At 33.7% G+C, this 15,774-nt stretch overlaps 1 protein-coding gene across 13 annotated transcripts in view; it reads left to right on the plus strand.

Moving 5' to 3' along the window:
* Positions 1 to 15,774, plus strand: part of R3HDM1 (R3H domain containing 1) — a 130,997-nt gene that overhangs the window by 31,667 nt on the left and 83,556 nt on the right. For 4 of the 13 annotated variants that reach the window (XM_026015561.2, XM_026015562.2, XM_072757629.1 and 1 more), the window contains 7 exons: positions 2,931 to 3,039; positions 3,130 to 3,225; positions 5,525 to 5,562; positions 5,645 to 5,695; positions 5,804 to 6,030; positions 8,161 to 8,415; positions 11,206 to 11,354. In XM_026015561.2, the coding sequence (XP_025871346.1) occupies positions 2,931 to 3,039; positions 3,130 to 3,225; positions 5,525 to 5,562; positions 5,645 to 5,695; positions 5,804 to 6,030; positions 8,161 to 8,415; positions 11,206 to 11,354 (925 nt within the window). Of the gene's footprint in view, positions 1 to 765; positions 894 to 2,930; positions 3,040 to 3,129; positions 3,226 to 5,524; positions 5,563 to 5,644; positions 5,696 to 5,803; positions 6,031 to 8,160; positions 8,416 to 11,205; positions 11,355 to 14,685; positions 14,788 to 15,774 lie in introns of those variants that run through there. The other 9 variants (XM_072757630.1, XM_072757631.1, XM_026015565.2 and 6 more) reach the window with 4 other exon arrangements.

A 15,774-nucleotide genomic window follows, 5' to 3' on the forward strand; every position in this document is an offset into this window, starting at 1 on the left:
TTGTATGATTGTGTTTAATTCACTCAAATCCCTTCTGTTATAATGGACTTTACTCTTACAGCTGCCATATTGTTTCCTGGAACAAAGTTGGTTTTCTTCCATTTCATATAGTATTTTGTCAACTAAATACACTGGTGGAACCTAGTATTTTTAAAATGTTTTTTCCTACAATTAAAATTAAGTTAATGAAGATAGATGTCTTTGAAAAGGATCTTGTCTTTCTTTAGAGATTATATTTGACCTGCCGCAAATGTGAATCTGATTTAATTTTCCTCTGCTTGTCCCTTACTCTTTTAAAAATATCCTCATCAATCAGTCTTTTCTTATAGCTCAAATAATCATAAGATAGGAGCTGAACTGAAGGTGAATAAAACTCTAATTCATTTAACCAGTACCTTTCAACATTACTCAGAGCTGCTGGATACCCAGGCACATGTACATTAGCAGGCATTTTGTCTAACATTTCGACTGATGACTCTCTAAGGTTTTCGATACAGTGTAACCTCAGTTATTTGAATGCTGTGATTGACATCAGAAAGCTTTAGGGTTCTCTTTATAAAAGTAATCAAAAGTTGAGCTAAACACATGTTTATGATGCACTTAAAGAAGAATGGATAAGTAGTGTAATTAGACATTCAGATCATTGAAGTTACACTGTATTCTTATTTTATATCTTCTGGAATATGAAGAAGGTGTAAATCAGAAAACCTTAGAGATCTGCGCCACATTGAATAAATCCAAACTTACCTTTTCCTCATAGGCAAATTACCCGCTCCAGCCTTGAACCAGTGGTGTTGTGGATGTCAACAACCCGGTGTCCACTGGGGTGTCTCAATGGAGCGGGAAGTTGGAGATTGCAGGGCAGTAATTTCAGGCATCTATAAAAGAAAGAGGTAAGACAGTCTTAAGGTTAGCTGAAATGCCTGCCAGTGCTATTTGGTGTGGGAATCCAGCTGCTCTTAGAAAAGTTGCCAGGCCCTTGGTTAAACCTTATAGTTGACTTTAGAATAAGAATCTCCCACCCAAGTAGGGACGCCTTCAATAAGAAAATAGAACCTTTAACAGCACAAAATAGTTGATATAAGTAAGCAGAGCAGTCATGTGACAGAAATAACAACATCCTGCCATCTTCAGAACTAAATAGATAATCTTTCAAACTCCTAAAGAAAGCAGTCTTTGTCTCATCATTTTGGTCATGAAATTGTTTTCACTCTTTTTATTATTCTTCTAGTTTTATATATAGCTCTGTGTGGTGATCTGCTCTTCATTTCACTCATCTAAGGATGTTTTAAAATAGAGATTTCTTCAACTTAGATCATTTTTATTTTTAAGTCTCCTTTTGCATAATTTGACAGGATATAGAAACAATACGTTATTAAAAATTCACTAGATTAAAACAAATATTCAAAAAAGTTACTTGAATATTATATATAATGCTATATGTGGTCACATTTGCTGAAGATGTCGTTACTTAGGTTTATTTGGTTTAGAAATTTACTTAGGGTATCACGATCTGTTATGTTATTATATAATATATATTTAAACTATATGTAAAAATACACTTGAATTCATTTAGATTTCCTTTGTGCCTCTAAATATATTTTTATGTATCATGTATTTCAAAAGAGTAATTCTAATTTTATAATAGGATGTCATTAAGTCACAAGAGTATTAATTTGTTGAAGCTGACAATATATTTTAGAAAGTGAAGTTATACATAATTTTAATTTTCCACAGAACACAGCCTTATTATGTCTGTCTTCTGGATCTCATTAGAACTTGCAACATTTCTATAGAGGAAAGACCAATCGGCCATTAAATGTATTGTTATAATTTCATAATTAATACTTTTTTTTTTAAACAAATTTTTATTTATGATAGTCACAGAGAGAGAGAGAGAGAGAGAGATTGGCAGAGACACAGGCAGAGGGAGAAGCAGGCTCCATGCACCAGGAGACCGACGTGGGATTCGATCCTGGGTCTCCAGGATCGCGCCCTGGGCCAAAGGCAGGCGCCAAACTGCTGCGCCACTCAGGGATCCCTCATAATTATTACTTTATATTACAGCTTTAACCTCCAAAAAAGAACTATTTCCTTTCTAATTTGTTTCAGTTAATATAAAACAAAGATGTACCCTGCTATAATTAAGAATCCTTGTAAACTTGGTAGCATTTTGAATGAGCCTCTTAGGTTTTAGGTAACTCAACCACAAAATATTTTCCTACTTTCAATTATGTCACATCAAACCAGGTATTATAGAGTATAACATAAGTAAATATAAGGTAAAGTACTATATGCTTTTTTCTTTTACCCAGAATTTTTTCTTAGATTTAGAGGAGGCAATGCAAAAAAAGAATAAATAGACTTTGAGTCTAACATACCATCACTCCAAATGTGGCTCATTCATGCACTTGCTCTTGACCCTGGACAGTTGCTTAAGCTATTTGAATGTCACGGTTTTTTTAGTGTTTTTTTTTTTTTTTTTAGTAATATTCACAGTAATAACAAACTTCTCCTGAGTGCTTACTGTTTTAAATGCTGTTCATCTATTAATTCATTTCCTTTTCAGAACAAGCCTATGAAGTAGGTATACTATAATTCAATTTACATAAATGAGGAAACTAGGGAACAGAAAGGTTAAGTAATTTATGCATGCCCTGAAGCAACTAAAGTGGTAAAGCTAAATATTTGAACCCAAGCAGTCTGATTGCAGAATGTACAGTGAATTTGTAATATGACCTTTCATTCATAACATAGGGTAGTTAATTAACATTTTCTCATAAAATTATTACAAAGAGTAAATGAGATAAGTATTAATTATTAGTGGCACTAGTAATAGTTTTTTATTGCTTTGATTACATAAAATGTTATATTTAACTTCTCTGCAAATATTGTATACCGTCTCTTCTGTTTCCTTGGGATTTTTTTAGACCTGATCAGAAATTCAATGAACATATTAAGGATGATAAAGGTGAAGATTTTCAGAAACGATATATCCTCAAGAGAGATAACTCCAGCTTTGACAAAGATGATAACCAGGTAATCTGTGACAATTGCACCTTTCTTCTAAGTGCAGGACTTAGACCAGCAGATCATTTTCCCAAGAATTAATTGTTCTCGTTTCTTTAGATGAGAATACGTTTGAAAGATGACAGAAGAAGCAAATCTATAGAAGAAAGGGAAGAAGAGTACCAGAGAGCTAGAGACCGAATATTTTCCCAAGATGTATGTACTGACTTAGATTTAGATCTCACTGTTAAAATATATGCTAATTGCATTATAAAAACTCATATCTTTTATTATCTATTGATCATTTGTAACATATTTGTTATGTATAAAGTCACTTGTTAGAAATGAGATCTGTCTTGTTCATATTAATAATTTAATATCTTATAAAATGCTACATTGCAGCAGTTATATAAATATTTCAAAATTTGCATGAAGATAGACTATAGGAGCAGTGTAACGGACTGAGTATATAGTTTGTATACTTTTTTTTTCTTCCAGACTTCTCACAGACTTGAAATTTTAAGAACATTGGTCATAGTCTACAAAATCATGTACTCTAAATTCTTCTCGGTAGTAGACTTTTCTCGATAAGTAACTTGTTTCTTCTTTTAAAATAAAACTAATTAGGGGCACCGGGGTGGCTCAGTCAGTTAAGCATCAGTCTCTTGATCTCGGCTCAGGCCTTGATTTCAAGGTTGTGAGTTCAAGTCCCACATTGGGCTCTACCCTGGGTGTGGCACTACTTTTAAATAAATAAATAAAACTAATTAATTTTTAGATTATGTTTGTTTTCTACTTATATGTGATTATATGAAAGAAGTCTTCCAAGTGGCTAATTATTTTATATATGTATTTGAGAAGAGATTTGGTTTGGTTTTATCAGTGTCTGTTAAGTACCCATTCTATACAGTCCTAGGTATTATTCAAAGATATATGAATGTATGTAATTTGTCTTAACATTGCCAGAGATAGAAATTGCCTCAATATTAAAAAAAGAGTAACATTAAAATCTAAACTGTCAGTTAATATTCATACAAACCATATTGAGCACCCATAGTAGGTGCTATGCTGAGCACTGGAGGACATATCCATAAATAGTTAAAATACTCCAAACAATACTATATGTGGTAGATACTATCATTGTTTGTATTTTACAGATAAGGAAACTGATGTTCTAGGAGGCTAAGTAAATGGCAAAACATCATGTAGAAAATGATAGAGTTGAGATTTCAGCCCAGCTTTGCTGCGCTCAGAGCCTAAACTAGATGTATTTCTCTCTCTAGTTTATGAGATCTCTACCCTAAGTAACCAGGTAATGACAAGGTAGTATATGATTTGTGCAGAGACATGAAGGTAAAATAAGAGACACAGTTGAGAAGCACCACAAACCAGAACTGAAGAGTGAGGGGGAGAGGCGACCTACAGGAACCCTCCAAGTAAGGGTCAGTATTTGCAGATGCCCAGAGATAAAGGAGAACTTGACAGATAAGGAATTAAAAGATTCAGAGAAGCTAGACTATAGCCTAGGTGACAGAGGAAGTGAGGAAAGTTTAGATTAGAGAAATAAGCAGGAAGCAGATGACTCAAGCATGGAAGCTGGTTAAGATGGTTGGGCTTTTAGAGCAGGACTCAACAAACTTTTTTGGTAAAGGGCCAGATAATTAGTATTTTAGGCTTTTAAGAGCCACGCAGTCTTTATTGCAACAACTCACATCTGCCTTTTTTTTTTCTTTTCTTTTTTCCTTTTCTTTTTAATGATTCTATATAAAAATTTATCACATCTGCCTTTTAAATATGAAGGCAGACCTGGAAAGTAAATGGATGGATATGGCCATGCACCAGTAAAACTTTATTTGCAAAAACAGGTGACTGACCATAGTTTGCTGACCCCTGTGCTAGAACATTACGGAACTATTAAGGAGGGAAGACTTGATCAGATTGACATTTTAGAGAGACTGCTGTGGCTTCTGTTGTTTAACTTGGATGAATTAGGGCAAAAACTACTACCTGGGAATCTAGTTAGAAGACTGTTGTAATAATACAAGCAAGAATGGGGTGGCCTTAGCTGGGTTAATAGCATTAGAAGAGTTTGGCTATGAGCTGCATTGAGGTATAGCTGCTTGTTCACTGCTACAACCACAGCCAAAGCACAGGTAATCAAAATATTTGTTAAATGAATGAGGCGGGATCTACAGATAGGTGTATACCTTCAATATATAATCATGAAAATGGGTTTACTTGTTTAGAAGAGAGTATTTGAATTTCAAATTAATGTGTACCACAAAAATGAGTGGCTTCTAGATGTAGATCTGTTAAAAGAATGCATTATGTCTCCAAGCCAGAAATAATTTCATTATTATTTGTTTGTGTATCCTTATCACCATTCTGGATTTTGGGGGCAGGGTGGGTAATACTTTTTAAATATTATACATGTCTTTGGTTGTTGTCATTGGTTTACAGATGCATGATGTATTTGACAAAAGCTCAACTTTTTATATCTATTCTTTCTTTCTAGTCCCTGTGTTCCCAAGAGAATTATATTATTGACAAAAGGTGAGGGAATTTTTAACATTCGTTTGTTAACTATCTGACTGATGCTAACAAAAATAAAAATGTCTTATTAAAATGCCAACAGAATCCAAGACGAAGATGCTAGTAGTACCCAGCAGAGACGTCAGATATTTAGGTATTGAAAGCATGTTTTCATACAGTATTGAAACATCAAAGCATTTTCTTCTCTATTCTTTCCCCTTTTGTCCCTATTAGCTTCTCAAAGTTGATTTCTAAATTACAGAGTTAATAAAGATGCTTCAGGGAGATCAACAAATAGCCATCAAAGCAGCACTGAGAATGAGCTGAAGTATTCTGAACCACGACCCTGGAGCAGTACGGATTCCGACAGTTCTCTCCGAAACTTCAAGCCTGCTGTAACCAAAGCCAGCAGCTTCAGTGGAATCTCGGTCCTGACAAGAGGTGATAGTTCTGGGAGCAGCAAAAGCATAGGCAGGCTTTCAAAAACAGGTATAAATGTTTATCTAGAAATGTGCAATCAAAACCGTAGTTTCCCCGTTATTGTCTTAGCTCTTTATTTATCATGTGGCTTCTGCAGTTACCCTAACATAAAAAGTTCCTACTAGCAGTGCTTTGAGCACCTCCACAGTACTTAAGTGGTAATATATGTATCAACATTAGGATTCATTCTCTGTCGGAGAGAAATTGACAAACATCAATTAAAGTAAAAATTCTCTCTTATGACACAAACTTAATCAAGTTAGTTCAGTGAAATGTCATCTCTTTTTTGAGTCCCCAGAGGTGGTTGGAAATTTTTCATTGCTTATTTATAATTGGAAGGCCTGGTTTCTCACCTAGGATTATTTAACATTGATTGTATTTTCAGCTAATAGTATCAATTATTGATTGCATTTTTCATGAGAAAGTCCTTCATTTGCCATTCAGAAAATCAATAAAATCATCAAGAAGTTTCTGAGGAATTTTAGAACTAAGGAAAAATGATGTGATACAATTATCATGAATGAGTGAGAAATTTTGGTAACATGCTCATTTCTTATTTCTTTGCTTTTAGAGTGCCTTACATTGAGGCTCATACATTTTCTCTTCACCTTCACTAACTGGATTCAGTACTAGAGAAGCTCACATCTCACTTAGGAAACTTATAAATCTTTATTTTTATCCCAAAATAAGCATTGAAAGTTAACAGAAATGGCTCTCTATCTTTAGCCTATTTGGGTGAGCCTAGACACATGGTATTGTAGAGATAATAATCAAAGGGGGGAGATATTTGAAGATAGCCAAATTTTTTTTTTGATCCTTATTTTTATAGTCAGTACTTTAACTCGTTAAGGCTTATGAACTGCACCTTTATGCTTATGATGTGGATATTAAAAATGTCTTAGTGTATATGATAGAATATGGCTAAAGACATATAAATTTTATTGACTTTATTAATATAAAAATATGCATATATTCAAGATACGCATTTATTTGAAAAATAGCTGCTCAGTCATCATAACAGAAAAAAATTACTGTTTATAAGAATGTCACTTAAGCACACACTACTAAATTAAAACATTTAAGATCATGTACTATTTGTAATTTGTACTATCTTTAGAGATGAACAGATACATTGACCCTTCTTTTAATAGGGAAAAATTATTTTGATGGAGTTTTTATCAGTATTCATTTGGCACAACTTAAAATAGAAGTTATTCATCAGAAGGCAGTCTGTATAGTGTATCATATTTGTTTATTTTATTCATTAAAGATCAATTCTCCATCCCAGGGTCAACTCTTATTCAAAACCTAATTAACTATATACATTTTCAAAATCTTTTTCTTTCTTTCATTATCTTATTATCTACTTTTAGCCATAATACTGTAAGTCAGTAACATTTTCAGTCTTTGGGTAATAGAAAATGAAATAGATTGCAGAGATGAAAACATCTAAAAATAAACTATGAAATTTTTAAGTTTAGTGAGAAATAAATTTTAAACTGATGCAAATATAAGTACTCAGAATATTTTTTATGCTGTCTTTGTCCTCTGATATGATAGAAAATGTAAAGTTGACTTTACATCATAGGAAGACGCTATGATTATGAGCATAAAATGGAATTCTACAGTGAGACTTCACAGTTGTTTCTCTTGATTGAGAATTTATCATTTTTGTTATCTCCTACACTACTCTTAATCTTTCTGTGTTCTTATAGATAAGGGGTTTCTGATATAAGAGGTTTTGGGCATTTGGCTGTACTATGTTCTTTTTCCTGGGGGAAACTTATACTCTGTATATTCCTAAGTGTTAATCTAAAAAGGTAAAATGTACATAACTTTGTGCTTTGGGGAATGTGGGTAATGTGCTTTTTGTGGCTGTTTGTGGCTGGTGTTGTTATACACTTGCTTAAGTTGCATGCTTTGGCTATGACTTCTCTGATGACTTATGTGATCAGTTTGCTGTATTAAACTTGTTCATGGTGGGGAGGGGGAAGCAAAATTATACAGTAAATCAAAAATAGCCAATGCTTTATGTGGTAACCGCATGTTATGCAATGTGAATTTTATTGTTACATATTTAAAACGCGAGTTTTTATATGAGGTTTAAAAAATCCATATTTTTCATTACTCCTCCCCTAGGTTCTGAGTCTTCTGGTAGTGTAGGGTCATCTACGGGCTCTCTTTCTCACATCCAGCAGCCTCTTCCAGGTACAGCTCTCAGCCAGTCTTCTCATGGCGCACCTGTCGTCTATCCAACTGTCAGCACTCATAACTCTCTTTCCTTTGATGGTGGCCTAAATGGGCAAGTCGCATCTCCTAGCACTAGCTTCTTTTTGCTTCCCTTGGAAGCGGCAGGCATACCACCTGGCAGTATTCTGATCAACCCACAAACAGGTTGGTATCCAGAAAAAGGTGTTTATTTCAGTTGAGATAGCAGAGGTTATTGAAATTTAAAGAATGTATATTAAATGTATTATTTGTGTATGTGTTGTCAGCTTTTTATTTTTCATGGATAATTAGCATTTCCCCAGAAGTTTAATAAAACATTTCTGCTAGAAAATGTTCTAAGACATATTTATATCAGAAAGTATTTTTCTCTTTGTGATATCCATATGTCATCTTTTAGGCCAAATGATGGCCTAACCATAATTGGAAAAATAGTTCATTTCCTAGAAATGAGACAACCACCATTGAAAGAGCTTTATTTGATTTAGAAAATTAAAATTGTCCTTGAGAAAAATAGTACACATTTTGTGAAGAAGGAGAAAGTAAGCAGCTCTTATTCTTTATAGAATAAAATAGAAAGAACCTATAAGTAATTATCCTTCTGAATATGCTAAGTTTTTTCTCTTGAGGAAAAAGGTAAGGGACATGTTATTAGAAAAAGAAACTAGGTAGTCTTTATGAAGTAATATTGAAGACACATTCTTTACAGTTAGGTAATAGAAAATGAATATCTTCTATTTCTTTGAAAATAGAAAATTACCTAATTACAGTTAGGTAATAATTTCATTTATTCAGCATTTACTGTGTGTCATTACTGTGCTAGGTGCTTTAAATACATTATTTATAATCATTATAACCACCCTATTAGATAGATGAAATTCTCATTTATAGATAAGGAAACTGAACCTCAGGGATTCAGAAACTAGTCATAATATATTTCATTATGCATACAGTATGGGCAAATATAGAAAACATGATCTTTTAAAAGATCCCATTAAGTCTTGGTCTCTGTTCGCAATATTATAGCCCAGTAATTTTGTGAGATAATGAGAACAACCTTATAAATCATTTGATAACCATCTTAGAAATTCTCACACTTAACTGATACGGTCACATCAGCATGGCAGTAGTGGGGCAAGGTAGGTACAGGTGAGAGTATCAGGGTCTCTGTGTGCTCCTGAACCTTTTCTTTTGTTATAGAGAAGACCATGGCTTGGAACTCATTGGCTTCAGATTTCTTTACATCTCTTTTTTAAGATAAAGATTTGAAACTTTTGTTTCTATTATAAAAAATTGACTATTCCGAAATTCAGTTTTTGCTTAATAATCATTATCTTCTTAACCTGCAGATGTATTATATTACTAAACTTCTAGTTTTTCTGAAGCAGGATATAAGATGACTTAATTTGCTATTTACTATTATTTTTAATTCAAAACATTTTACTGAGTTTTTGATGATATGAAAGGTTCAGCTGAATAGGAAACAATGAGTGAGCAGCTGATCAGCCTGAAATTGAATTGTATTCTTAATTTTAAATGAATCCAAAAGTGATCTCTTTGCCTTTTGAGAAAAACATTACAACACATCCAACTTTTTTCAGACAGTCCTCAAGTTACTTTTAAAACATGATTCCACCCAAATCTTCTCTTTTTTTTTTTTCAAAATTATTTAACAATCAACAAATACCAGCATGATTTGTTCTCATATAACTAAATCATCAAGAAACTCATGAAAATCACTTGAATTTGAAGGACTCTGCCTACTTGGTAGTAATGGAATGGTATATATTCTTCTCTCCCCACAATTATTTTATTATATGTCACAAGTTTAAAAAAATGAGGAGGGGGATTTACCCTGGATGAAAAGATATTATGAGGACAATTTTTAAAATTATTATTTAGTCAAATTTCTCTTACTTCATTCTGTATTCTTCATATTCTCAATGGATATCATAGTGTATTTCACATGGTCCTTTTTTTTCCTGTTTCCTTTTTAAAAAAAAATAATATACTGTATAGAATAAGGAAAAATACTAACCTGTGAACCTGTTTACCTGTACACTGAAAAAAAAATCGGGAAGAAGGTATCTAAATTGTTAACTATACGATTATGGGGAATTAATTTCTTTTGATCTCTTTATTGGTTATTTTCCCACAATCAAAATAATACTTTATATAATTTTTAAAAAGTTGTTTAGAATGTATATGTAGAAAAGAGAGTAGAATTTGTTTACTTGGGCACTTAAGATATCCCCCCAGTGATTCGTAAGTAATAACAAGCCTCAAATACTAAAGTTTTCTCTCTTATCTATGAATCAAGTCCACTGGAATTAAAAAGAAATAATTTCAGAAAATTCTTTAGAATTCAAAACTTACTTACAACTTTAGAAGTTATAAAATAAGGACTCTGCCATCAAGTCCATGATTTGAAATTTGAAGCTGTCAACCATTTTTAATTTTCATCAGTATTAGTTTCACTAGTCCAGTATATGCAGCGTGGTCTGTAAATTAGGTCTTTCTCATCACCTAATAGAGGCCAATTAGTAATATTCCAGTATCCCAAAGACAAGAACTTTTTCTTAAAACTGAAATGCATTACAGCACTACAGGACTGCAGTCCTGCACTGAATCCCTTGAGCAGGATATGTTTCAGAATTCAGAGGTATTTTAAAAATACCATGTATTATAAATAACCTCAGATTTTAAAGCAGCACCTCCCTAGTAAGACATTGAAGCACAATTTTCGAATATTTACATTAAGTTGCAAAAATAAAGACTATTAAAATAGCCTCATGTAAGGTCAGATTTGTTTCCCCTATTGAGAAAATCTTTTGGTTTACAGAAACTTGGGTCTTTAGGATTGTGAATCAGGATTATAGATGTGTTGTGAATTGTTTGTAGGATGACCTCTGTTCTGTCTCTATCGTAAATATTTTTCCCCCTCTTTTAATTTTTCAGGTCAGCCCTTCATAAACCCAGATGGAAGTCCAGTTGTGTATAATCCTCCTATGACTCAACAAGTTAGAACCCAAGTGCCTGGACCTCCACAGCCGCCTCTGCCACCCCCACCACCTCAACAACAAGCAGCTAATCACATTTTCTCACAGGTGCACATATCCATGATTACATAATGCTAAGTTTACCTGCCTTTGCATATTTGGGACTAGACTCACTAATTGGGATAGCCCAAGTATTTCTTAGAACTTTAATATTCTCTACCAGCAATGTCCCATTCCCTACTTGTAGGAAGAAAGGTCAACATGGGATTTTCAGCTAATAAATATAGAATATGTATTGGAAAGAAGGAAATTTTGTATCTTATGAGCCTGTGTGGTGAGTATGTTCTCCCTATACTACAACAGCAAGAAATGGTTCAAAGGAATAAAAACAAAACTAGGATTATCCCAGTGAGCAAAAGTAAGTTGCCCTAAGGTTCAACAGATCAAGAAGCTAGAAGAAACTGAGTTGGGGTGCTCAGGTTCTGCAAGGTACTCTCCATCCCATCTCCCATGTGAGAGACAGGCAGAAACATTTTAAATTAGAATTCACAGAAGCACTCTTAGTAATGTCTTGAATTTGTATGTTAAGAGTTTACACATACACTTTCACAATCTGGCTTTTCCCCTCTAGATGTGTTATTCATCCTTAAGGAATCCGATTATACCAGTGTAAACTCTTTTACTTCTTTTCTATCTTTAAAGGTTGTGTAACAACTCAAAGACAGTTTGTACAGTTAGTTACACCTCTTTTTCCCATAAAACTATCTAAATATTCCACTGATGAGAACTTGCAGAATACTTTCTGATGATGTATGAAAAAGTATGATATAAAATTGAACTGGAGAAATTTCCTTAGTTTTGCTCACAAGTTACATCCTTTGTATTGTAAGGATAAAGAATGTATAAGCAGTTTGATACGGTTATCAAATATTTTGAAAGTTTTGTAGATAATTGTACCTCTGGCAATTAAGACTCTCAATACTGGGCAAGGCAGTTTACATACTGTAGAAGGATTTCTAGGTTTTTGCTGTGCTCCTAAGACAGAAATACATAGAGAAGAAGTTACCTAAAACTGATTCTAAAGACTCCCATATATCTGCTTCACCGCCCCATTTGATTACAAATGCTCAGATACACATTGGACTACGTAAAACTCCCTCCCTGGCCTTCTGTGCCTTGCTTTCATTCAGTTTGGTCCTGAAGTGTTTCTCCTTCATCGTCCTATGCATAGTTGTCTTTGCAGTGCTATGTATTTCACCGGGAGCTTTATACATCTGATTTTCATTTCATTCGGTAGAAATGTTTGTCTGGCAGCTTCAAAAAGTCTAAGGGTTTATCTATGGTTATATATTTCAGATTATTATCTCCTAGGAATAGTTTTGTCTAATTCAGATATGAGGCTATCCTAAATGAAGGTGTAGACAGCTTACTTTAGAAATAGAGCCTTATTAATGAACTGTAATTTGAAATCTTGGGATATGTGTCAAACTTCATGGCTGCTTTTCCTGGCGTTGCCTCAGGTGATTCAGGCAGTTCATCTTCAGATACTAGAAGAGAAAGTTGATGAACAAATGATACTGAGTAACCATTTTTTGTGCTGAGATAATCCATCCACTAAATTTCAGATAACCAAACAAAATAATACTGTGATTTACAAAGCTTTCAGGTGGGCTACATTTCTTAAAACTAATCACTTCAAGAGGATGTCGTTTTTTAGCCAGTTTTAATTTAAATATGAAAAGGAAGTGCTAAGGCTTTTTCTTTTCTAACTGGTGGCAGAATTTCACTTTGATCAACCAGGGTTCTCGCCCACATTTGCTCATTACCACTTGACACACTAGGAGACAATAATTTATACTTTTGGTGCTCATAGGACTCACCTTTCTTTTATCCCCCAGCAGTCTGAAGCTTTTATTTCATCTGACATTTACATAGTAGGTCAAGAAGTCTGGAAGAAAGTTATGTCTTAATGGTTGTCTGACTTAGTAACAAATTGAATCGCCTGTATTTGGAAGTTCTAGAGCTACTGTACCTCATTTAGTATGATATGTGCTGTCATCCATTAGGAAGTTTGCTAATTTTTAGTTAAGAGGTTGTTGAGAGACCCCTGGCTCTATAGATCTTTCAGCTTTTACCTTTTGACCTTTTTTTAGTGCTTTTACATTAACTGTAGTTTTTTTGTGGGATTCTGATCTGAGCCGTCCACTTTATAGAAACTCTTGCATTGATTTTGTGGTAGAAGTACAACTCATCATTACACATCTTAGTTGTCAGAAGAATTTCCTTATTTAGATTATTTCCTGGGCAGTCTTACTCAGTTCTTTTATTTTGCATTTGTAAAGTATTCTTTTAGAGAGTACTGTTTAGAGGGAGATTCATGTATATACATTTTAACCAAAAGTAAGAGTTTTCCTGGATAAAATTACCTGGGCTCCTCCAGTGTTTGCTTTACATGACTGTCTGCAGGTCACTTAACTTTTCTTAGCCTGATTGCCATCTATAACGTGGATTACAGGAGTCTTTAAGCCAGTATGACTATTACCCCTTGAGAATAAACTATATAATATAAATGCAATATTGGGAAACTAAATCAGATGCTGGTATTAGGCTACAGATGGCCAGCTGTACCTCTTAAGATTTAGAAATGATTAAAACATTTTTCATCTTCTATAGCACCTGTTTTTGAGTGTTCCTGGGAAACATAAAACTTATTTTTATTTTCCTGAAATGCAGGAGTATTTCATTAGCAAAAAAAAGTTCAAGTAAATAGTTTTTCAGCTCTTGGCACCTACTCTCTCGATAAAAATTTTTAATTGAAAGAAAAATGTGTTTATCTTCCTTGTGTAAAAGAGGTATGTTTGTGTGTGTACGTGTGCCTGTATGTGTGTGTGTTGTTCTTTAGGCTGTTACTCTTAATGGTACCCACAGTATACTTTTCTTTAAAAATTCAAGTACTTTGGTCCCAACAGAGTATTTAATCATGACTTATCAAATAGAGAGGGTAGTTGACATACATAATATATAACTTTTTTATTGTGAAGTTGTTCTTTTATTATTTAGTGTCATAATGCTAAATAGAGCAACTCCTCCATCAAACAAACAAGTAAGAATGAGTGGTTTTGCGTTTACTCACTTAACCTGGGGGTTTGATTACATAATAGAATTTGAAATGTCTAAATCACCTGTTTCTGTGAATTTAATAAATATTTTTATGAAAAAATTACCTAATTGTATATAAAAGCACAGGTTATGTTTTTAAACTTTTTATTATTCAGCTTCTTCATTTAGCATCGTTTTGTTGTTTCCTATATCATTGTATAAGATGACTTTATAAATGTAGTTTAAGCTATTGCCAAAAAAGTGTAAGTTTCCATTTTATGCAGTTCTTGTAACATTTTATTCTGACATTAACATTGTTTGCCAACCTGTTATTCCTTAGCCTGTTCGTCCTCTGCAGTCCTCTTCACAGCCTGTTCAGTACTCTACAGCCCCTTACCCATCCCCGCTCCTGCCAGTCTCACCCACCCAGCAATACTCCGTGGTACTATATCTCTATTCACCTCCTGCATTGTTTCTATGGGCGGATGTGTGATGGATGCTCATGAATGTGATTAAAGTGATACGATCTTCTGTGATTATTTAAAGTCATGGACACGTTTATACTGAAAAAGTGTTTCTAACCTGGATTAGAAATCATTTACTCTCTACTGTATAATATTTGTTATATTGGCATATTGCAGTGATTGTATAAATCCTAATCTTTTCCTGCCTTTTCATAATGAAATGATTTTCAGGTTGACTATTCTAGTCCTGAGACGGTTTAGCTACTTTTCTCATTGAGATCAGTGCAATCTTTGCATTCTTAGTGTGGTAGCTTTCATCTAGGTTTAAGCCTTTCTATCCCCAATACATAAGTCCAGTAAACTTCATACTGATTATTAGGTGAATTGGAGTTTATATACCTAAGACACTATGTATATTTCCAAGGAAGATCCCTAGATATTTAATCTGTGACTATAAAGTAATGGTACCTCCTTCAACCTAAAGTATGTCCCAAGTTATATCTCTCAGTAAGAGCTTAGGAGCACCAGTGCCATGTATTCTCTGACCTTCTCTATTTTACTAAGTATATGAGACAACAGTGAAAAGTACTTCCTGCCTAGGGCCTAAGGTGAAATCAGTATTCAATAAGTGTCCCTTTCCTTCCCTTAAAGTGAGCCTCAGCCTAATATACATTTCCCAGTGATGCTGTTATTTTTCCAGATTATATGGCATCACGTTTTGACATTACTTTTCAAGTTAAATTGTAAGGTATATCTTAAAATCACTTGACACTTTTTAGAAATGTTTTCTTTTATTGGGAGTGTGTTTATTTTGAGCTGGCAGCAACCTTAAGAGCATCGGTTCTGAATGATTTTCAAAAATCACTTCCAGTCTGAAAAAATAAAATTTTGCCAGCATTGAGAAGATCGAAAGCATCATTAAGAATAGCATAAAAGCCTCAAAGATGTTTTGGAAAATGATAGAT

Source organism: Vulpes vulpes, chromosome 5 (genome assembly GCF_048418805.1).
Source record: "Vulpes vulpes isolate BD-2025 chromosome 5, VulVul3, whole genome shotgun sequence".
Taxonomy (NCBI): Eukaryota; Metazoa; Chordata; class Mammalia; order Carnivora; family Canidae; genus Vulpes; species Vulpes vulpes.